General features: G+C 45.1%; 1 protein-coding gene across 1 annotated transcript; it reads right to left on the bottom strand.

The window, feature by feature from the left end:
* Positions 1 to 1,102: 1,102 nt before the first annotated feature.
* Positions 1,103 to 24,250, bottom strand: LOC119465865 (cytochrome c1, heme protein, mitochondrial). The gene is made up of 7 exons (XM_037726346.2): positions 24,100 to 24,250; positions 23,596 to 23,640; positions 22,098 to 22,249; positions 18,479 to 18,605; positions 15,392 to 15,562; positions 7,151 to 7,399; positions 1,103 to 1,367 (listed from the first exon to the last, which is right to left on the bottom strand). The coding sequence occupies exons 1-7, from the start codon at positions 24,169 to 24,171 to the stop codon at positions 1,257 to 1,259; spliced, it is 927 nt and encodes a 308-aa protein (XP_037582274.1). The 5' UTR covers positions 24,172 to 24,250; the 3' UTR covers positions 1,103 to 1,256.
* Positions 24,251 to 24,900: the final 650 nt, after the last annotated feature.

The following is a 24,900-nucleotide window of genomic DNA, read 5'->3' as shown; positions in this document are numbered from 1 at the left end:
TTACGCTACGCTTCCACCGTAACCATAAAAACGTAGGTGCAAAGTTGTAACCACGCCGTAGCGCCCCTGATTTCGCATTTCTCTTGCCGTTACTAGCGGTACACGGTTCGGTTTCGATTCTAAGTCGACCCCCCAACATTGGATTGCCAAATCTGAAAAAATGGGTCGACCTACAATCGTGTAAATACGGTATATATACTGTACATGTGTACAGTATATACAGCGCTTATATAGCCCTTGTGCACCGCAGTGCCCCTAGCTACAGACGAGAGAGAGAGCGCGCAGTCGGGAACGAGATAGAAAGAGAGCACAGCTGCGCGTGTAGTGGGAGCGGTGAGTACTAGTGTGGCTACGACGGCGCGACGAGGGACAACCCTAAAAGTGTGCGTGAAGTGCATGTGTGCCGAGGTCACTTGGGAAGATGGCATGGTGATGCAAGTACGTCTGGTAGATACAAGTTTGGTCCAAGCCAACCACATGCCCCCCCTTTGTTTGCTTGCGTGGAAGAAAGTCCTTTGGAGCTTACACTGGCTGGTGATCAACTGCCAAGTGACCCTGTGTGCCAGCCACCCATTCTTTCAACAAAACGGCAACCACCAAACGAGCAGGCACAGCCGCTGGTTGTGCCAAAGATGACATAACTGGACAATCCACCACAACCACCCTCAAGCACCACAGGCACAGCATTGATACTTCCTAACTCCAACCCAGCACCACCATCATCGCACTGGACATCGTCAGAAGGCTCTCCAGTAAAAGTGAAAGGCTGCAGACCCACCTACCATGGCATTGAGGCAAAGTGCTCATGAGCATTTTCAGCCGAACTGGATTACCCACTGACCATGCAACGTGATGTGTTTTGCATTGTTCTTTTCAGACTAAGCAGGGAGGATTGTTGTAGCATAAGTGTCACGGGCACATAACAAATCAAACTGGTAAACTGCAACATGGCACTCTGTGACGTCACTTCGTAACTAACTACAGTGCTGGCTGAAAATGCTTGTCGTGCTTGTCAACATTATTTCACTCACAAGCACCACACTTGCTTCCACTATAGTAACAAGAATGATGTAAGCAGAAAAGGACACAAGGTACATAAGACGCTTGCATGTAGACAGGCCTGCATTTTATTCCTTCAACTGAAGGGAAAGCACATGCTACTGCCCAAAGGTCAGTCCTTTGCATCTGCTTTCCTTTTATCTACATCACAAATTGCAAAGGAAAAACAACAAGGCAGTGATTATCCCGTGCAGTACCTACTCATAGTTTTTAGGCTTATAGACTATCTTCCTCGTCTTGAGGATAGTCCACTTGAAGCGCTTGTAGTACCATGACACAGCAGTGAGCACCGTGAGTATCATCATAACCTGGAATAGTTAAATAAGTGCAGTGAATGTCTCTGCCATTCAAGAATCTAGGCATCATTTGACAACAGTACACTAAAAAAAAGCAAGTAAAGCTAAAATGACAGATCAGTGCTCCAAAATGTCAAACAAAGTCACTTTTACAGAGAACAGAGCTTTTATAAATGAGAAATTTATGCAAACACAGATGAGACTAGCACCGCTACAGTGAAGACATGGTACCAGCTCTCGATGACATCTGTCTCGTTCATAACTGGCAAGCAGCAGTGAATCACTTAAAGGGGCCCTGAACCACTTTTTATCAAAGTGGAGAAAGGCATTTGAAATTAATAGACTAACGTAAAATTCCGAGCAAGCGTCGTCCCCCCCCCCCCCCCCCCTCAACTTCACGGCTAATTTCAAATATTCGCGCCATTCTGGCAAAGCCCCCCCCCCCCCTTCCTTTTCACCACACTGCGCCGACGCGTGGCAACAGTTGCCTGCCACATCCAGTTCACGAATAACGTTTCCGTGGATGTTTCTAAATAATATAAGAGGTGCTGGGATCGATACCCAGCACCTCCACCACTTTATAAGACCGAGACCGACCAAGCTGTCAAGTGCTTTTATTCCAAAAAGGAAACGTCCCAGCTCATGCGCGAAGAAGTAGAACAGGAAAGATGATGATGGCTATGTACAAATGAAAACGACGAAGTACGTTAATAGTGCTTACAATATATGTATATATATATATATATATATATATTTTGTGGTCTTGCTGGTTCGGACATGGCCAACTACGGCGACCTGATATGAAGGGCAGGGCACGAGAGGGCAGGATCACCATCATCCAAGAATCCAATTCAATTCAATCCTGCAGCCTGATTGCTACGCACATGCTACGTGCCATTTGTTGTTTTGTGTTTGCTGTGCCTGGTCAGCTATGCCTATGCAGTCCTACAAAGTGGCCAAGAAAATCGAGGTCATTCAATGGCATCATGAAAATGGAAAAAACGTGCACCAGACGTCTCGACATTTCAAGCTCGACCGGAAGCGGATACGGGAATGGGAAAATAATTTCGACAATTTGCTGCAGCAAAACTACGGGAAGGCGAAACTTCGACGGAAGCCGAGTAACGGCGCACCAGTGTTCAGTGAATACGTGGACGATGCGCTCTTTGAGTTCTTCGAGCGTGAAAGAAGTGCAGGATGGCGTGCCGTTAGCAACCGGTTTCTTTCTGAAGAGGCCGTCAAGATCTCCAAGAGCATGCAGTTTGGAAACTTCGTAGCTTCCAGTCATTATATAAATCGGTGGAAGCAGCGGTTCGGCGCTGCAATGCGCCGCGCTACAAACGAGAGCGAGAAGACGCCGGAGGAATTTTCGGAGGTAGCATGTGCCTTTCGGTCGTCTGCGAGCTCCCTGCGACGGCACTACGGCTACACTTTGTACAACATGGCCAATATGGACAACCTGGCCAACAGGACCAACAACGTGATCGGCGAAAGCACCATACGGATCGCTAACACAGGATGTGCCCGGCGAGGCTTCACGGTTTGCCTAGCTGCTTGCGCCACCGGCCACAAGCTCCCAGCCTTCATTATATTCAAAGAGCAAAGCGAGAAAATTCCAGCCAGGGCCTTTGCGAGCCTTCGCATACCAGGAGAGAATAATTTTATTTTATTGATGGGGGCGAGGAGTCACAATTTCGCAGAGTTCGTTCTATCACAATGCTGACTTTTTTTTCCCACTTGCAGTAAATGTTCGTCTCACCGCCACGAAAAACGGGTGGATGACATCGGAGAAGATGCAAGAATGGCTGTCGAGAGTCTGGGGCCCGAATGTCGACGACGTGCGACGGTTACTGGTACTGGACTAGGCGCCCATTCACAAAACACAAGCTGCGAAAAATACCTTCGAGGAGTACAATACTGATGTGCTCTACGTTCCTGCAGGTGCACGAGCATCCTTCAGCCTGCAGACGTTTACTGGAACAAGCCATTTAAATCCACCCTGCGACGTTTGTGGGAGCAATATATGCGTGACGAAGAGCGATCACCAAAGGGAAACTTGAAAAAGCCGTCGCGGAAACAAGTGCTTGATTTTGTTGCCGAGGCGTGGGCCACTGCACCCGACGAGGCAGTGGCACAATCCTTCAAGCGGTGGGGCATTAGCAACGCACTCGATGGCTCGGAGGACGGCGACCTGCAAAGCGGACTGGCAGATGTTGGAGCCGTGGTGCCAGAAGACCGGGGCGGACTTCAAGCGGAATGCTGCAACCTTTTCCTTGCGACTGACTTGGAGAGTCTTTTGATGGTTTTCAAAGTGATTAACAGATACAGTCAAATCTCGTTAATTCAAACACGCTTAATTCGAACTGCCGGTTTATTCGAATTATTGACGCTGTGGTCCCGTCAAAGTTACGTGTATTCCAATGGGCGAAAACGCCCGGTAATTCGAATGCAAAAGCATTTGCGAGCGACGGTAAATCCGAACATACCACGCACCGACAATGCTCTTAGCAGCGCGCCAAATCACCGCGCCTCCAACCGGCAATTGCTATGACACCGCCATTGAGCAAAAGCTCAGGAGACCCCTCAATGCCGAGCACGAAGGAAGGGAAAGAAAAGAAAAAAAAAACAAAACACCCGCGGCGGAAACCCTCTCTCAAATGGCAAGGTTGCCGTTTCTGCTTTGCGCCGGAACACGCGTGTACGTGCCGACGCCTCATTCACGTGGAGAAAAGGGCAGTGAACCCTTCTCCTTTATGCTTCCTCTATTTTCTAGTCACGTGTTGACCTTGCACGCTACGGCTGCAGCGCAGAGGGAAGCAGCGGCAGAGGCCCACTCTGGGCAACAAAACTGCCCACGCTGGAACGCTCGCTTCCCAATAACGGCAGATAATGAAACTTCAGGAAGTGGGTTAAGCTGGCGCCGTGACCGAAGCGGCGGAGTTGCCGAGGCCAAATCCACTTCCCTGCCGCCTTCCTCCCTCACCTTCGACGGTCTCCGCGCGCACCCGTGGCCGTGCCGGCACCGCTTGCTCCCTGAAGTTTCGTTTACTGCCGCTATCGGGAAGCGAGTGTTTGCCGTCGTGGGCAGTTCCGTGACCCGCGCTTGCTATGCGCTTGCGCGCCGCGATATTTCACACTCGCACCGTTCGTGCATCGTGCTATGGTGCACAAATACTTCAAAAATACGTCCTTCTTTTAAAAAGAACTTCTTTTAATTTGAACAAATTTTCGGGCCCCTTCGAGTTAGAATTATCGAGATTCGACTGTATAACAAATCGTTGGCCTAAATAAAGTTCAGTGTAATAAAATTTTAAATCTATGCGCACTCCCTTTTTTTTCCTGGCTTAAAATTTCGTCGCCATCTCGAATTTTGGTGCCGTTCCGGGACAGCGCCCCCCCCCCCTCACTTTGCCAGCAATTTCAACTTGCTTGGAGAGGGGGGGGGGGGCTTGCTTGGAATTTTACGGTACGTCAGAAATACTCTGCCTCAAAAAGTACTTCAACGCATTCAGCACAAGCGGAGTTTTAGCAATCAAAACATCCCTTTCGCGGTGCTTCCGCTCCTTCTTCAATGACCTGCACTGCGAAGGCTATGGCAGAGCAAGGTGTGCCTACAACACTCCACCTACTGAACGTCGCCGTGGTGCGCAGTTCAAATTGGATTTTGGATTTTCACGTAGACGCCACTACTTCCGATTTTGGTGCCTACGACACACCAAACGTGGTTGTCCTCAGCAAGCCACAGTGCGCTCAGCCAGAGGACTCGTTGCGGCCGCAATATGTACGCTACGTAGCAGACCGCAGCTACATCCAACTGTAGCGCTTATGTGCAGTGTTTGCTTTGTGCATGACAGGGTTTGAGTGCACGCTCACGCTCATATGCTCCAATGTAGTCGTGCTACGAAGTGAGGACCGGTTTTGTCCTTCACCAGCTTTAGCAACAGATAGTAGCCAAATCCAACCTGTGCATTTTGAAGTACTATCGATAGCTCAATACAAAGTGAAATCTGCCACGGCATCTAACCAGGAGCGACAAGCATGCGTGTGGTCTGACCTTAAGTTTCGCATGGTTCAAAGCTAGTTGAGTGTTCAAAACTAGTCGAAATTAGTGAGACCGAACAGCTACTACACCAATAAGCCGGGTGGACTAAAGTTTAATTCCTATGCGGGCGGCCGCAGCCGAGCATGCGCAGACTATACAGTAGCCGACGGATTTTTCGGACTCCAAAAATTCAGACTTGTTGGATATTCCGGACTTCATAGATGTACCGTTAGGGTTCCCATAGAGCTAATGCATTTTCGCGACCCATTTTTCGAACGAATCTAGGTGCCAATGTTCGATTTTCCAGACTAAATCGCTCGCTCTGAGCCACGCTACCCGATCTTGCGGGCTGCCATGTTGGATTTTCCGCTGGCTTGGCTTTCAGTGGCCCCTTGTACAGCCTTCAAGATTAGTAGATGCACGCTATCCTCCAGTCTCGGAGGCCATGCCCGCTCTTCCTTGGCCGGCAAAGCGTTCCAAAAAGAGGCACATGCTTTATTTTTTTTTTCGGTCAGCTCAGCAATATTGTCATAATCACTTAAGTGAACCCGTTTTTTTTTTTTTTTTTTTTTAAGTTTTGGTTGCACCGTACGCTGTGTGCAGGTGAAAGCTTGCGAGGGCGAGCGGGCAACGCACACGGGAGAGAGGAAGGTGGCCAGAAGCGTGAGGACTGCTCGCGGGGCACGGGGTAGCACGGGGAGTGAGAAGGCGACGGAGACTGTGAGGAGCTCCGTTCAGCTCTTGTGGCTGCTGCCGACGGAGCTTCTGTGCAGGCACTGTATCTTGAAAGTGATCTGCTATGTAGCCGAAGTGTGCGCCCACGGGAGACTCATAGTCAAAGTGATATGCGATGGGTACAAAGGGCATACGCCGAGTGCCAGTAGCTTCGTATGCGCTTTTTTTCTTTTTTTTTGACGTTCGCATTGAAGCGAGAGAATAGACAGCGCGAAGGTCAATTTGCCCGCTGCTTCTGGTGCGCTTTTCACTCCAGCGTTTTAAGGAGTTTTCGTGGTCATCGAGCGAGATGTGTTCATGTAACCTGTGCGCACGTGACACTGTGCTTATTTAGTTAGTAAGAGCATATTTACAACTTTATACAGCTGATAAACTTAACATCCTTACTTCGTATTGCTGTCTATTAATTTGCTATTGCAATCGATGCTCCGCCTTTTGGGTGAAACTGCGATATTTTTCTTAAGCCGCTCTAAGCCTCAATTTTTTTTTCTTGAGGGGGAAGGGGGGGGGGCAAATTTTTCGTACTGTGCGGTTTTTCGGACTATTTTTCAGTCCCCGCGAAGTCTGCGGAATCGGCCGGCTACTGTAGTCGGCTTCTGCCGGAAGTACGTAATTTATTATCGAAATTCGAAAGCAGATTTTCGGTGACTTCAGTTTGTTTGTTAAACTGTGTCAATAAATATACGCAGTAACAGTAGGAAGAAGCGCACTGATCCAAGCACCCTTCTTGAGTGATGTCAGCTTTGACCAATAGCAGCCGCGTATGGGATTCCGCTATATTATGAAAGAGTGAGGAGTAGGCTTCTATTGAAAAAAGCGTGTTCAAAAAAAAAAAAAAAAAAAGGAGAATTCGCACTCCGCTTGTGAGCTCTACATGCTGCGCATGACTGTAAAATTTAGACGAGATGCTCACAACAGCATATGCTATCCGCAGACAGTGTTTTTTGACCAGGCCTGAGGGGCGGTTCAGGACCCCCACAGTTCTAACCTTATATGGACAAATTGCAATGACACTCACCTTGATGAACAGGCGCTTCCGATCATCATACTCGGGTTCAGTACAGTACTTGAGGAAGGTGGACACATCCTTGGCCATCTGTGATGCAGTGGCTGGGGTACCATCTGAGTACTCAATGGCCTCGTTGTACAGAGCCTGTGCCATGCCTATCGCTTCTCCCGGGAAGTATGGGTTGTAGTACTGGCCCTCTTGAACCTTGACACCGGCTGGTGGATCGCAGTAGCCAGTCAGCAGATAAAAGATGTAGTCCTATGAAAACGTAATCGCAAATACTTCAGCATGATGGACAAGCATTGATGCAGAAACGTGAGCAGCTAGACCAATAAGACTGCTCTGACCTTCCAAAGAGGCTGCAGTACAAAAATGTAATAAAAATTTTAAAAACTCTACAACTTCAATCAAAGAATGGTGCAACACTATTTCTTGAGGGAAAAAAAAATTCTGTTGTGCTACAAGCAAATTATGTCTTCATAGCAGTAGCGGTAAATTTTTTAAATAGTATGCTTTACCTTGTTCCAATTTAAGCCTGCACACTGTTTGATCACTTGTGAATACAGATTTGTTACATTCGACTTACATTAATTCGATCTTGACGAAACCATTGTAATTAGGGGTGTGCGAATATAAAAATTTTCAAATACAAACTGAATACGAATACTTAGCTTCAAATAACGAATCAAATATAGAATAATGGTATGCACATGCATTTAATAGCAAGTTGGGTTAATTTGGAACATTCCAATTACATTGCTATGTTAAAAAACTAGAGCAGTGTTCGTTAATAAAAATGCTAAGAACCGTGTTTGCTCCCGCACGGCCAGCAAATATTCGATTTGATTCAAATTTTCAAACATTTTCAAATATATATGTTTCGAATTGAATATTAAAGATATAATATTCTATAATATCCAAACTTTCCGAATATTCGCACACCCTTAATTGTAATCTATCGATTTCATCCACTGGGTAGAAAAGGCAGAAAAAAACACCCAAACACACCACCGTTTCATTTGGCAGTATTTGCCCTACTCTAACACACTCCATCAATCTAACGCACACCAAGTAAGTTCTAAGTAGAAAACCTACATGAAAATGACACTGGAGCTCCTAAGCAAAGTAGAAATCTGACATGCACCTGAATGTTTAACAAGAAAAATGTAGCATGCATCTGATTCTGGTAAGCAAAACAGTTGAAACCAGTGTAGTTTACGTTCAGACTGGAAATTAATTTGCACTTATATCTATTGTCGTCGCTCTCAGACATCACTTTATAGCGATGCACCACAGCATGTTATCCTCTGTACAGTTCATTGCATGCTTAATATTCCGCATCTATCAAACAACTTCGCAACAATTGCAAATGCAAGGTCTATCAAACAACTTCGCAACAATGCAAGGGTGGCCTATACTTTGATTAACCCCTTCACTAGTTCATCTTGCGACATTTGCAATTTTCAGGAATGCTGAAAACAACTCACGTGATTTTGTTGCTGCTAGCTTAGCATGTAAAATACTCTTGCAAATGCAAATGAGCTCTTGTAATCCAATTGAACGCAGCACATTGTCGTTGCAATCCTAAGTGAAAATTTGTTCTGTCGCCATCTTGTGACGACAATGGCTATGACGCTGCTGGCTTTAATAGCAGGCTGTTGCTAAGGTTGCAAACGTGGTTTCGTATTTAATTGCACTGTTTAGAAATTTTTTTCATAATTTTCTTAGAAAAAAAAACTGTATGCATCAGAAACCGGTAAATACAGTAATCATCATGAGCTGTCATTTTTGCTTGAAGGTCTTCCTATGACAGGCTGAAAATAGGCAATTTTGGTGGTATTGTTTCACTGGGAGATAATTGTGTATTAGATGTGTTCACTTTCCGCTAGTGCTACTAAGGCAGCTGCTGCAACCATGGAGTCATCATATAGTTCAGGTGTGTTCGTGCCAACCAGTGAAGTTTGATATATCCAGTGAGGGCCAATTTCAGGGCAGAAGTAACGAAAGCTTTTGCCCATCGAAACTTACGAGTGCCAGCCAGAATTATCGGTTGGGACCAAATTCACTGAAAAATACAATTAGCTAGAGTCAAATTATCAAAGATCTGTATTTCAAGTGCAATCACAGAATTTTGTTGGATAATTCACCAGTGTGCAGGTACTCCACAAAGACAGATGAATATGGTACACCATCCATCTATATTTATTACTGCATGTTAAAAACGGCTTTTTAACAGTGTAGTCATACGACAGTTAAAACAGTCTCATTGGCAAGTGAACTTGACATTCCAGGACAATGTGGCATACTACTTCCGATTTCACCTCTTTCAAGCAATATCTGGGCCAAATATGGCACAATAATATGGTACCATTTCTAGTCTATCAACATCTGAAGCTGTGCTGCACTTGGCGCAAACCTTGAAATGATCACATTAAAAGGCGACAATTATCTGTTGCACTCCTCCCTCCCCAAACAGGAACCTCTGGTCCTTCTGTAATAAAAGGACTTCATTATTATTATTGCACTCTTGAGGAATCGAGGCTTTGTACCGTAATTACCGGTGCATTCTACCGGTGCTAACATATGGGGCAGAAACTGGAGGTTAACAAAGAAGCTCGAGAACAAGTTAAGGATCGCACAAAGAGCGATGGAACGAAAAATCTTATGACTAACGTTAAAAGACAGAATGAGAGCGGTGTGGATCAGAGAAAAAACGGGGATAGCCGATATTCTAGTTGACATTAAGCGGAAGAAATGAAGCTGGGCAGGCCATGTAATGCGCAGGATGGATAACCGGTGGACCGTTAGGGTTACAGAATGGATACCAAGAGAAGCGAAGCGCAGTCGAGGTCGGCAGAAAACCAGATGGGATGATGAAGCTAGGAAATTTGCAGGCGCAAGTTGGAATACGCTAGCGCAAGACAGGGGTAATTGGAGATCGCAGGGAGAGACCTTCGTCCTGCAGTGGACATAAAATATAGGTTGATGATGATGACCATAATTACTGGATTAACAGCTATCGATTAAAATAAAGCAAAAAAGGGGAAGTGGGGTGGTTATGAGCCATCCATAGGGAATAACAACCGTTTCAATTAAGAGTGTGCAAATATTTGAAAATTTCGAATACCAGATTAATATGTATATTTAATATTCGTACTTACAGAAATGGTTCAACTGCATGCGGTTCGTTTAATTTTTAACAAATACTATGTAGAATAACTGATACACCTTCTGATCTCATGCTCCTAACATTTCTATGTTAACATTGCAAAGAAAGGTGGCTAGGTTAAAATTATTGTATTCAATTTGCCATGGCTCTCACCATTCATGGCCGCACGTATGCTCAATCATTTAAGACGCGCATCCAACGTTATCGTGATGCGCACAGTCTTTTCACGTACAAGTTTCACACATGTCTTTTCAGAAATTCATTCTTTCCATGCACAATAAGCGAGTGGAACTGTTTGTCTAGCGATATAATTTCATCAGATAGTGCAGCCGATTTCGAACGTGCCTTGTATTCCGCATTTCCAACTTAGACTTGTCTTTGCCATTTCCATTTTGCTTTTGTCAGAGCATGTATCACTATATTGAAATGTTGCTTAAAATTTTAGAAATTTTTATATTCACACAGCCCTACTTTCATAACAAGTTGTCCACAAGCTAACAAACTGCATGAAACACACAGCCATGTAAATTCAGCAGCTAAGACAATAATAGTGTTTGATAGTCCCTTCGAGGGACAATTAATTCCATTATACAGTAAAAGCTCGATGATACGAATCTCACGGGGTCACGAAAATATTCGTATTAGCCGAAATTCGTATCATCGAAACAGAATTAAAACTACTGTCGAATCTAAAAAAAAAATTAAAATTAAATTATGGGGTTTTACGTGCCAAAACCAGTTCTGATTATGAGGCACGCCGTAGTGGAGGACTCCGGAAATTTAGACCACCTGGGGTTCTTTAACGTGCACCTAAATCTAAGTACACGGGTGTTTTCGCATTTTCGCCCCCATCGAAATGCGGCCGCCGTGGCCGGGATTCGATCCCGCGACCTCGTGCTCAGCAGCCCAACACTACTGTCGAATCTCGATAATTCGAACTCGAAGGGGCCCGAAAATTTGTTCGAATTAAAAGGACGTATTTTTGAAGTATTCGTGCACCATAGCACCATGCACGAACGGTGCGAGTCGTGAAATATCGCGGCGCGCAAGCACATAGCAAGCGCGGGCCACGAAACTGCCCACGCCGGCTAACGGTCGCTTCCCACAACAGAAAACGAAGCTTCAGGGAGCGAGCGGGCGGCGCCGGCACACGGGTGCGCGCGGAGACCGTCGAAGGTGAGGGAGGAGGGCGGCAGGGAAGCGGATTTATTTGGCCGCGTCAACTCCGCCGCTTCGGTGGCTCCCCTCGTCCTCCCTCTCAACTCCCTCGTAGCTCTCACCTTCGACTCCGTGTGCACATCTCAGTGCGCGCGCGCCGCCGTGCTGGCGCCAGCTTATTTTAGCCGCCCCCTGAAGTTTCGTTTTCTGCCGTTATCGGGAAGCGAGCGCTTGCGGGCGTGGCAGTTTCGTTGGCCCGACTGTGCCTCCGCCGCTGCTTCCCTCTGCGCCGCTGCCGCAGCGTGCAAGGCCAACATGTGACTAGAAAATAGAGGAGAAGGGTTCACTGCCATTTTATCCGCGTGGCTGAGATGTCGGCACTAGTGTGTGCTAGAATACGGTTGTCTAGAACACTCTAGTCGGCACTAGAGTGTACTAGACAATGGTCCATATTCTAGAACACTCTAGTCGGCACGTACACGCTTGTTCCGGCGCGATGCAGAAACGGCGACCTTCCAATTTGAGAGAGGGGGAAATTTCTGCCGCGAGTTCTTTTTTTTTTTCCCGTTCCTTCGCGCGCGGCATTGAGGGGTCTCTCCTGAGTTTTTGCTCTATGGCGGTGTCGGAGCAATGCCGGTCGGAGGCGCCGCCGCGTTATTTGGCGCGCTGCTAAGAGCATTGTCGGTACGCGGTATGTTCGAAGTAAGCGTGTTCGAATTAACGAGATTCGACTGTAGCTAAATTAAAGAGTCAGAGGTGAACTCACTCAGGCACATGTACGTAAAAAGCATTTATTTCTTGAAGCGCCACCGCTTCAAACTCTTCCCGCCCAGTCGCGGAGTCCGCGCTGTCCGGCGCCGCGCCTCCGCACCAAAAGAGAAGGAGAGAAAGCGCGTGACTGCGCGCTGTTCTCTTTCGCGGCCGTCGGTGGGGCGGCGTTTATTCGTATCAACCGACGCAGGCTGAAAATCGATTCGTAACAACCGTTCTCTAGCACGTTGCAAAGTAATGGGGCTCGGCCGGGACCACAGAAAAATTCGTATCATCCGGAAATTCGTATTAGCCGTGATCGTATCATCGAGCTTTTACTGTACTTAGTTTCATCACACTTCTTGCACTTTGAGAATTACTAAGAGCATACAGCATTAAGGTGGATTAAGAATTTTCCATTCTTCAGTGAGTGTTGTCAAGATTACAGAATGAGGACTCCATGCGGGAACAGGAACGTCATATATGAGAACAACTATATCATGTCTAGCATGCTTGGAAAAACACCCAGCCATTTACCTTCCAGCTCGTTTTACTAAAACACTTCACACATAATTATTCAAACTTGCACCACAGGTTCAATCAGATGTTTTTTAAAATATATGCGACATTTTAAATATAATTGTTTTCATCAGTGCTTTTTCCTTATGGCGCATTATTTGGCATGCACAATTGTGCATACAGTGCCTGAAGGGAATAAAGCGATCGTGAAAGCTGCAGTACAATATATTTCACAGGGAAAGAAAGAGATAAACATTGGTGACAACATATGTGCTTATCTAGATCTCCTAAATTTCTTTTATCATTATTTAGATTTCCTTTTCAAAAATACTCAGCCCCACTATGCTCTTTTTCCTTCAATCTGTGCTTTTGTTACTAGGTCTAAGTTTCATATACAGTGGAATCTCGATTATACGAATCTCACGGGGTCACGAAAAAAATTTGTATTAGCCGAATTTCGTATCATCGAAACACAATTAAAACTAGCTAAATTAAAGAGTCGAGAGGTGAACTCACTCAGGTACACGTACGTAAAAAGCATTTACAGTATAGACCACTTATAATGCAACCGTTTATAATGCAGAACTGGCTACAACGCGGCCTTTTCCGACTCCCGTTTACCCTCCCATAGAACTCCATGTATACGCATACCGCTTACAGTGCAGCCGCGTGGGACGAAATTGCTGTTTCCGCGGGAAAATCTCGCCGACAAGGGCGGTAGCGAGCAGGAGGTGTGCCCACTGATGGGAGAGGAGATCAACGAGGGCGATGCGGAGGAGGAGCATGAGACGTGAAGCACGAGTCCAAGGGCTCGTCACCGCGCGCCGTATGTGCGAGTAAAGTGCGCGCGCCTTCACGGACAGCGAACGCACAGTGGAGAGCAAACGCGACTTCCGTTGCGCGAAAGGCCGTGGGGGTATGGGAGGGAGGGAGGGCGACGCTGTGCTGCGGCGCCAAATGCGTATCTTGCAACCTTGACGCTGCGCCGTGCTCCCTATTGGGCAGCAGAAATAGGCGTCATTTTCTTCTTCAATAAAATCACTACTACTATCTTGCAACCGAGCGCAAGGGTAACTGGCGACGCAATCTCCCCACGCGAAATGAGCAAAGCGGGAAGGTAGCGCGGGAGGGAGGGAGAGGGGGGCGCCTGTGCCAGCTGTCGGTGTTGTCGCGCGCACCGTACCTTGAAAGCGATCTCCACATGGCTCTGACCTTTGTATGCGCTGTGCTTACGCCGCTCAGTTTCCGTTGAAGCGATAGACCGCACGAACCTTCGCTTGCTGCAGCGAGCGAAGAGACAAAAAAAAAAAAAGCACAAAAGCAACAAAAGCGCCACCGCTTCAAACTCCTCGCGCCCAGTCGCGGCTTCCGCGCTGTCCGGCGCCGCGTCCGCACCTATGCACCAAACGAGAAAGGGAAAACGCGCGTGACTGCGTGCTGTTTTCTTTCGCGGGCGTCGGTGGGGCAGTGTTTATTCGTATCAACCGACGCGGGTCGAAAATTGATTCGTAACAACCGTTCTCTAGCACGTTGCAAAGTAATGGGGCTCGGTCGGGACCTCAGAAAAATTCGTATCATCCGGAAATTCGTATTAGCCGTGATCGTATCATCGAGATTCCACTGTATTGTCATAAATTTCCTAATTCATACTTCGATCACCAATTTATGGAGGAAAACAAAGTAAAAATAATAATTTGAGAAGTGAAGAGGTGGCACAGCATAAAAGAAGTACCGTATTTACTCGATTGTAACGCGGCCGCGATTGCAATGCGAGGGGTGACTTTTCATTGCGTCCATCAAGAACAAATAAAACCGCGAAAGTAACGCAACCAGATGCAAGAAAAAGTCACAGTTTTGCCCGAGCATCAATTGTGGTAGCAAATTAGTACAGAACTATACGGAGTAATGACAGTTTTATTGGCGGTATAAAGCTTACTAATTGAATTAACAAGCATGATGTCAGCGCGCACAAGCAAACATGAATAGATCACACTCGATGACTGCGCACAACCGCTGTCAGAACGCTAGCGTGAGCAAGCGCGCCCGCAGCAGTGAGCGAAGGTTCGTGCCATCTATCGCTTGAATGGAAACCGAGCGGCGAAAGCACAGCACAGCAGCACGTACAAAGGTAAGAGCCGTGTGGAGATCGCTTTCAAGATACGATGCACGCGACAGCCTGCAGCCGCGCAAAGTACAAGTACGCAATGGTAGCAGAGCAGAAGCCGTGCCCCCTCCCACGCTGCCTTCCAGCTTTCCTCCTTTCGCGTGGAAGATTGAGTCGCCAGTTCCCGTTGCGCCTGGTCGCAAGATACCCATTTGGTGCCGCAGCTAAACGTTGCCTCCGCTCCTTCCCTCCCATTCCCCACGACCTTTCACACGACGGAAGAATTCGCATTTGCTCTCTGCCGTGTGTTCACTCTCTGTGAAAATGCACGTCCATCGCGCGCTTTCACTTGCACATTTCACTCGTTGATTAGAATTGGGTGCATCATTGCACTTTTTAGACAACTTGAATTTCAGTATTCGATTGTAACGCGAGGATCGACTTCAAGTAGCAAAAATCTGGAAAAAAAAAACTCGCGTTACACCATCAAGTAAATACGGTATCAGCAAAAAAAAAAAAAAAAAAAAAGGGGGGGGGGGGCAGACTGTACCTCGCCACCATGCCGAGCATTGGTGATGAAACTGAGGTCCGGTGGGAGGGCACCATTGTTGGCAGCGCGAGCAGCTTGCTCATTTGGATATGGATTTGGAAAATAATCCGACAACTTCCCAGGCCGCTCAAACATGTTGCCTTGATCGTCAGGACCATCCAAGATTTGCACCTTAAGAAAACAAAGGTTAATGTGTTAGAAATTTCACAATGGCATCTGCTAATGATAAAATGAAAAGACCTCTCAGAGTAAAAAAATTAAAACAATTAGAAAATATTCATTGCTCTTATGCGCCATGTGCTAGCAAAGTAATTCATGCAGTACTGAAATTTAAGTAAATGAGGAAAGGGAGAGATACTACTATACTGTCCTGTACTATATAAACCAAACCCTCCTTTAACTATTACACTTCTGTCACAAGTGGCAAAAAGTTGGCTCCATCCTTTTCCTCCTCTATTGCAGTCTCCTGTAAGTGCCAATCAACTGGGCTTTTGCAACACAAAAATGACAATCGGTAGCATCTGAAGCTATCGTGATTTCTGCTACAATTCCATAAAGACAAGCAGGCCATGAATTGCATAAAGCAGATGCTTACATGTGTATTAAAGTGATGCAATATCCTTGCATATTCAAGTTGTACCACAAAACAAATGTCCGATTACAGTATTTTATCTGTTGCAATACCTGTGACTTCCCCTGCCATAAAGATAGTGCCAGCTGAGAGTGTCATGTCTTAGCGCCTTCGCAGAACTACAGGCACTACCTCTAAAATGAGAAAATGAGCAATGCAGCAGGCATGTGATAAACGAGGCAATAGAAAAACAAAAATTTTACTACCAAGAACAGATCTATTCTTACAGCAAAGAAGAGCATGCATCACCATATGACTAATCAATTAGTCACAACCATATAAAGCGAATAGACTGTGCTCACTTCTTTATATAAGCGAGATGTAGAAATTATAAATGAAAATGAAAGCGGATGAAAAAAACTGGCCGCAGGTGGCATACAAACCCACATCTTTGCATTACGCATGCGATGCTCTTGCCAATTGAGCTACTGTGGCACCGTTTTCCCACACACTTTCTCGGGTGTTTTTATATGTGTATACTAGAGTAAAACCCGGAGAATGTTAGCCAGCGCTACCTCCCTAAGCAGTAGACGTAGAACATCCTTTCTACCACAAAGCATCATACATGAGCTTAGGAGAGGGCAACAGGCCAATAAACCCTCGTATGCTATCTGAAAGCATCAACGCTGCCGCAGATCTGTTGCTTTTTCGTCCGCATTCATTTATCTATAACTTCTACATTTCACTTATATAAACAAGTAATTACCCCTATGTTTTCCTTGTTGTCATTGTCTGTTGGCTTTATGCTGTTGTGACTTACAAAAACGGGCCCTTTGGTTCTCTTTCTTCTAATATTTAGTAAGCCATTCAAATATAAGACAATCACAACACCAATAGCTACACTATAGCACTCCCGATAAACATAGGGTTCTCCGTTTCCAGGTTTTATATTATTTAAAATTTAAGGGGGGGGGGGGGGGGGGTAGGGGAGTGTAAAGATTAAGTGCAAGTAAAACCTCGTTCATTCGACCTTCATTAACTCGGACTCGTCCTCTGATCCTAGCACCCGGCTGGCACATGCATTGTTCAATGCAATCACAATCTTGTTAATTCGGACATATTTGGCCACACATCGCTTAATTCGGAGAACTCTCGAAGCTCAGAGAGAGCAGAGCTCCACAAATGTGCGACACAAAAGAGCAACAACGGCGCTAGTGTCCAACTGAAACGAAGTGGTGGAGTCTGCATCATCATAGTAATCAGTGGAAATCGTACGTGAATGACAGCAACACCAGAATGCTTCGTGCCTATTTGTGCCTTTAAAGCCTTTATTCTTCCGTTTATTGCCGCGCATAACACTGTGTGCCTTCATAACTGCACAGTCGTCTTCCATGATCGCATCGTTAGCGACCGCGGTTTCATCTGCAGTGGTTGCGGCAATTGCAATACGTATGTGCAATAAAGTAATTAGTTAAGAGGTGCTAGATATATCGCATATGCTGGTTTTTGTGTGAGCGTTAAACCAAAAGGAAGCACATATCCTATTCATATATGAATGATGATAACACGATATATTTTGACAACTTGATCACAATGTGGGGCAGCGTTTATTAGTTTTGTAACACTTGCATTTATTCATGCACTTTATGAAAAAGCAAACTTAGGGGAGAAATCGTGTTTAACCAGAAAAACTTGTTTGAGGTGAAAAAATCTGGAACTGTTGGGTTTTACCCGAAACAAAGAGCCTTACATAAACGTGAAACATGAGCAATTTCTAGATGTTATGCAAGACTGCCACTTCCTTTAATCCCAAAGGCATGTGGAAAATAACATACATTTGCATAATTACAGTTACTATTTTATAAATGCAAAGAAAAAAAAAAACGCGAATTGTATAAAGAAAATTTAAAAGGCATAAAGAGACCCTAAACTTTCAAAAACATACTTCACCTGAAACATTTAATAATGAGAGCGGTTTACAAGAAGCTGCAGTTCTTTTACACTGCACTCCTGTGAATCATTGCATTTTTATGAATAAGTGGGCACCGTCTATCATTTTACTGTAACACCTAGCCACAAAATGCAAGGATAAGCACATGGGAATAAAATGGCTTTTTGATGAGCTATCTCTCATCCCTTTTGCAGCTAGAATCTGCTCACTCAAAATGCAATAGTGAAAGGAATCAGAAACAGTATATATTGTATTATCAATGGTGGGGTAGAAACACTGGCCTTGTCAAATTATTTGCACATTAGCACAATCTTCATAGGTAGGCAAAATGTGTCTGTGAAACAAGAAATGCACTGAAGCAAAACAAAGAATACGCTCTGTAAACATCAATGAAGAAAGCAATAGGTGACCAAAGTTCAGGAGCTGTGTATCGAAGTACCCGTGCTGAATCTATCCTGGAAGTCGCACTTAAAGCATCTAGAATATCCTCTAAAATGACCCCACCTGCACGAGAGGGAAAGAAAAATGCAAGCCTGAAGTAAACAGAAAGAGCAGTGGTACTCACTGATTCAGCTTCTGCCTTGGCTTCAGCCTCAGTATGTGACACCCCAACCAAGTTGCGATACGCAACATAACGCATACTGTGACATGCTGCACAGACCTGCTTGTATACTTCGTAACCCCTCCGAATGCTGGAAAAATGAAACATATATTAGTAACCAGCTTTGTAGTTATGCAAAATATGCTTGGAAATCCGCAAGGTAGTGTGTTAACTAGATTGTTTCTTACAAAGCATCACACTTGGCTGTAGCCAATAGAACCAAGTGCAGTATGCCACAATATCAAACAAGTACTGTAAAATAATCGAAGAATTGTGTGAAGCTGATGATATGCATGTTGCAGAAGGTAGCCAAATCGGCCTGTATTAGCCAGAGGAGTCGGACACCAGGCAACACAACATATAGTTGAAATAATACAGCAACACTTGTCAGGAGGGGCCAAACATCCAAGTGTGGACTGCATGTGTGATGCATGGCAGTGACAGCTGGGTTCAAGATCTGTCAGCCAAAAGTGCCAAGAGCATCCATGTGGATGTGTGGTGGCTTTATCGTGCAGGTCCTGGGTGCTATGTGCCTGGCGAGCAGCTGTACTGGCTTAGTTAGCACTTTCACTTTACATACTTTACTTACTGTGTGTGGATTGTGACAATAACAAGGCAATGGAGAATGGTGGAAGTTATGAGGCGTGCTGTGGCACTAAAGACTGAGCCCGATATTGAGCACAGAATGCCCTGACATGGAGGGACACATGGCACAGTGCAGGGACAAACACAATCACTTGTATGGCTGCCATACTCCTATTGTGTGATGGCCGCTGTAGCTTCTAATAAATATCTAAAGTATTTAGAAACAGAGCACAAAAGTATACTGAGCTGGACAGACCATAACATTTTCTGGTGATCATTTAAACATTTTTATTCACAGGGCATGCCAAAGCGACACTGTGGCTATGAGAGATGCCTTGGTGAAATGCTTGGGATCCACTTTGACCAGAAGGGTTTCCTTTTACATTCAACCAATGCTCAGCACACAGCTGTCCTTGCCTTCTAACCTAATCAGAATACGGCTGCTGTTGCTGGGAACGAAACTCACAATCTCGTTCTGCTCAACAGCAGAACTCACTGCCACTAAGCCACCACAAGTACTTAAAGGGGTACTGACATGATACTTTCAACCATTCATTTCTTTTGCGTTAAATGAACGCCCTAGACCTCTAAATCCTAGAAAAATAGTGACAAGCTTCAGAGTGTTATAAATAATTTAATATAACCACTTTTCGACGGCCACTTTCACTTTTGTTTCCCAGGAGAATACTGCGTTGCAACGTCATACACAGTATGTGGTCACGTGGTAGCAAGACAATGCGACGTTTTGATACTCGCTCTGGCTCGGCCGGTCGCCTCATATATATGCTGCTATTCGTTGTGAGGACCAATGTAGCAGCAGAGTGGGCGACCAAGCAAGCCGGTAAAGAGTGTAAAAACATTGCAATTTCCTGCTCCCATGTGACCACATACTGCATCATGACTTCACACTACAGTAGAAATGAAACCGAAACTGGCAGTAGAAAAGCTATTTTTTCTAGGGTTTAGAGGTACCCGACCTTCACTTAAAGCAAAAAAAGAGGATTAGAAGATATTGTGTCAGTACCCCTTTTAATAAGTTTTAAAGAAATAAACACCAAATCAAAACATTATCCCAAAACAGTTAAAATTGGATAATGAATGAATAAAAAATAAATAAAAGGCAGATAAGGTGTTCCAATGCATAAAGTAAAAAAAAAAAGGATAAGAGGTAGAACAAGCACGCCATACAAGTATACTACTGATGTCTTTCGAGCAACTTCTAATTCCCCAAAACACACGAGCCCTAATTGACACAAGGTTATAGCAGCATGCCAGCAAATAAATTCCTGAAATGTAGTACATTTTTACATATGAACAACACTACATGTCACCAAAAACTATGCAACTGTGGCACCTCTAACAAACATAAGTGAAAACAGGATGAGAACCCAGACAAAAAAATTCCACTATAGGAAGGTTGCACTCTACATCACTAGGGGTTCTCATGGCACCCACCACATTTGAAATCCACCACAGTCTCAGTGCATACAAGATGACAGGGACGGCAATGGCTAGTGAACAGCAATCACGTGCTTCAATGCAGCTTTTTTTCCAGCTGTGTGCGACACGCCATGCATTCTAGTGCTTATTATTGTGACCTCAACAGCACAGAAAAGTGCTGGTGCCTTCAAATGCTTGGATATGCGGATACATCACCACCAATGCGATGTGCGACATGAGGCTACTGCAGAGTGTGGACTTCACTGATATCAAGGATTACCTCATGCTTGCCGTGATTTTCATGGCCCAAATGAAATAAAAGAGTATGAAGTGATGGAAGCGCATACAGCCAGTGGATGGGCGCAAGAACGATGCACACGAAATTTTACTGATGCCTTGAGTGTTAGCATTAGTAAAGTAGCCTGAATAATATGTTTGGAGGCTTGCATGAGTAAAAGGCAAATTTCATGCAACACTTCTCTTGCAATGACAAAACTGACTATAGAGTTAATTGCAGTTTGCTTGGAAATATGCATAGCTTGTTGCTGGCTATGTCCCGAGAAAACATTTAACCCATTTGGAGGCATCTAATCATGCTTTTTTTTTTTATTTTTGCTACAAACAAAGTGTATCCTTGTCATTTCAGGGCATGAAAGATGTCAATGAGCATGAAAAGTACAGCTTCATAGGGTACTGCCACAGCAAAAAGCACAGAATGACAAAAGACAGTGAAAGTTTTTTTTTCTCCTTCTCATTCTCCTCATTCTGAATTTCGCCCTAAACTTCTGCCCTCCTTCGCACAATGATCTCTTTAGTCCTTTTAAATTGACTCATAACATCTGGAATCAAGATGTATCCAACTGAAAGAGCATTTTTGTCACAGGGCTTAGTATGATGGTTGTGACACTGCATTGTGGATCACACGCAGAAAAATACAAGGGCACAACCGGCACATAGCAATTATGTTGGTGCCACCTGTACAACTCTCCTATAACACCATGAACAAAATAAAGCAACCTCTTGTTTCTAGACTTTATCAAATACACTTTTTAGCTACTCCATTTGCATGCAAAGTACAAGGTACAAGTACAAGAGCTGAGACACACAGCACACTTCAAACAGCTAGAGATAAAGCTGCAGGCTTTGCCAGGCTCGTATGCTCCCCAATTTGGTCAATCATTACATTTTGAACAGCAGAGTGGTGAGAACAGTAAGTAACTATAAACACACAGCCTACAGGCATGAGTACACAATTCACATTAAAACAAGTTTTGTTACGATATGAAGTCCAGGGCTGCGATACTGTAGCGATGCCTTCCGCATGATTCTACACCACTCTTACATTCCACCTTTCACAGCCGACTGATCACGTTGATAACGCAGGCAGGCAATGCTCTGACCACTGACAAAGCATGAAAAAGTGCATTGCAAAAGGCATTGCTACAAATGATGCAGAGGATAGACAAACCAGCCTGACTGCCAACACCATCAATGGATACATTTAAACCACCACCATAACATAGCCAGTATATATTTTTTGTTTCATTTAGGTACTAACCTAGCATGATCCAAGGAGCTGATCAATGTCTCTTTGTGTGGCCATGGCAGCTTGGGCGGATGTAACACAAGGTCGGATGCTTTCACCGATTCATTGAGGGCATAAATGACACCTGCTACACCGGCTCCAACCACGCCCACAGTGCTGAAAAACTGAAACCAACCACAGAAATTCTCACCGATTACAAGTGGATTCACACAGCTGCCTCATCAATGTATCCGCGGGCATGACACTGCAAGGCTAAGGACATAAAATGGGCCCCAAAAGCAATAAGTCATTATGTACAACTTGTCTCAAGAGTTTGCAAGTCACTATGCCCATAATTGAATATGTAGGGCTGCTTTTGCAATTCTCTCGGCTTTCCACAGAAGTTGTAAGGTAAGCAAGAGACTGTTTTTGTCACACTCAAGAACTTTGGAGTACCATGCGTGCAACAGGTTAACAAGTGCCAATGACAACTCTGATAATGCATGCAACACAATGATGCATGGAACTCTGATGATGTCTGCAATACTTTGAAACAAACGGTACAAGTTGCTCAAATGTAATAGACAACCTGTTGGAGCATAGCAGCTACAACAGCTTGTTGGGTTTCTGAATTTGAAGTAAATGCACAAACTTGCAGACAGTCAAGAACATAAAACAGGGTTATTGTAAGATTAGGCGTCTGAAAATAAAGTGATAAATTTATACACTGTGTGAGAATCAACACTATAATTATCTGCAGCAGCTAAGACCAAAAGGCCAAATGAAAGAAATCACGACTTTTAACGCTTTAAATGAATGAACACGGCCCACAACAAAACATGCCTTGCACATAACACTGCAGAGTCCACAACTCAAATGTGAATGCAAGTGAGCCCAAAATAACCGATCACTAATGAATACATCAGAAAAGTGGAACATTTTCTGCCTATCCTAGGGCATGCCTCAAAGGTATAACTAAACTAGCACATCGCGTCACTATAATGTGAACGAATGCAACCGAATGTCGGTAAATAATAATTTCTGGGGTTTTACGTGCGAAAACCACGATCTGTTTATGAGGCAAGCCGTAGTCGGGGTCTCTGGGTTAATTTTGACCACCTGGGGTTCTTTAACGTGCACCCAATGCACGGTACACGGGCGTTTTTGCATTTCACACCCATCGAAATGCGGCCGGGATTTGATCCCGCCGTATGTCGGTTAACGTACGTCCTGCTTAAAAAAAATGAATGAATGTCACAATAATAATAAACGAAACTTGAAAAACGACGATGGTTTGTCAAAATGGATGTAGATTCTGGTGGCAAGCCATACACAAGTTCAAGTCACTAATGAAAATTGTATTTATTTCCACACAACTGGCAACAGCATGCATCACAATGATTACGCTGCATTCCGTGACAACAAATTCTAAAGGTCACGAGTAATAATGCAGCTAGAAAGATAACAATTTGGGGAGGACAGAGTAATCGCACAAAATTCGAGCGACAAGGTCAAGCTGGCTTCGACTTACGACTTTCTTGCCCCTGCTCAATGGCGTGTAGGTCGATGCATGGGCCTAAAAGGCAAGAGTATTGTGTAAACCATATCATACGTTTTATACAACACCGTGCAGATTGCTTGATTGTGCATGGATCTCACTTTCAATTTGTTGGGCACACCAATGGGGGAGAAAAAAAAAAAAAAAAAAAAAACGAGAAATGAAACATACACAGGACACAGGTCATCGATGAGTTCTGTTCACAGTTATGTGCAGAATATCTACCCACATTAAGAAAATATTTAAAATCCGAGCAGCGACATTTCGCTGAAGGAACGCATGATTTTTTTCAGTTGTTTAGATGCACACAAAAAAAAAATCCTGATCCCACCGGTAAGCAGCAAGATCAGCCGGTATCAGGGTTAAACAACGTGCGGTTGCATGAGCACTGGGTGCCTGCCGTTCAAACTGCTATTACCGCGTACTAGGGGCTACTAAAAAGTCACACAGGGAAACATAATTTCCGCTTATTTTTACCTTACTGATCAGCGATCCCGACTGTAGTCGCAGGAAACTCGCGCTGCCAAACCTCCCCACGACTGCAGCCATTCTGATGAGGGACAGCAGAGGACGTTCACGCAGCAGACGAGAACAGACGAGACAACGGTGAGACCGGAAACCATAGTCCAGTCTCCCGGAAACGTAGTGAGAGAATGGATCAACAGAACATAGAGGAAAGAACCATCACGGTAGAAGAATAGACAGGTATTTCAACGACGCCCTCTGTCTGCAGAGCGGGGCGACTACATAGCCTCTGCATGGCTTCCGTGATCACGCACACACCTCTGCTCCGGCCGTTTCATTCGACGCTCTCCCCAGCAAGATAGCGTGGCTCCGCACCGCAGCGTTCAAATCCAAGGACTTTTTAGGGTGCCTCGATACCTTAAGGCACCCTAAGGGCCGTTGAGAGGTGGCGGCCACGCCAACGTTACTAGATAACGGTGGGCCACGCACCCTTCCCTGAATACATTCTGCAGGAGCAAGGTGCGCCCTATCACGGAGGCCACGGCCCCAGTCTGCTATTCATTCCTCCGCCAGCAGGAGCGCTACAATGACTTTTTTTCTTGGTCACGATTTCGTGGCGATGCCTTTTCCGATGCTTTTCTATGTCGCGCTTCGTCAGTGGTCAGACAGATGGAGCTCCGCTCGCGTTCCGCGTTATCAACGCGATAAGCCGGCCGTGAACGGTATAGTTCAGCCGTCCGGGAATAGGAATGGCATAGGATCGAGCGAAAGGGATCGTTAAAAAATCGTGGCCCTACTTTCATTTTACCATTG

The sequence above is a fragment of the Dermacentor silvarum genome, chromosome 1 (assembly GCF_013339745.2).
Source record: "Dermacentor silvarum isolate Dsil-2018 chromosome 1, BIME_Dsil_1.4, whole genome shotgun sequence".
NCBI lineage: Eukaryota > Metazoa > Arthropoda > Arachnida > Ixodida > Ixodidae > Dermacentor > Dermacentor silvarum.
The sequence above is the reverse complement of the archived record's forward strand: the minus strand, read 5'-3'. Positions and strand labels throughout refer to the sequence as shown.

Bases quoted from the DNA above. Each gene is read 5' to 3' on its own strand.
- LOC119465865 (XM_037726346.2), bottom strand. From the start codon at position 24,171: ATGGCTGCAGTCGTGGGGAGGTTTGGCAGCGCGAGTTTCCTGCGACTA. The intron at 15,563-18,478 runs GTGAGTACCACT...TGTTTTCTTAAG, and splicing joins CCAAGGCAGAAGCTGAATCA to GTGCAAATCTTGGATGGTCC. The intron at 7,400-15,391 runs GTACAGTCTGCC...ACGTTTTCATAG, and splicing joins ATGCTCGGCATGGTGGCGAG to GACTACATCTTTTATCTGCT.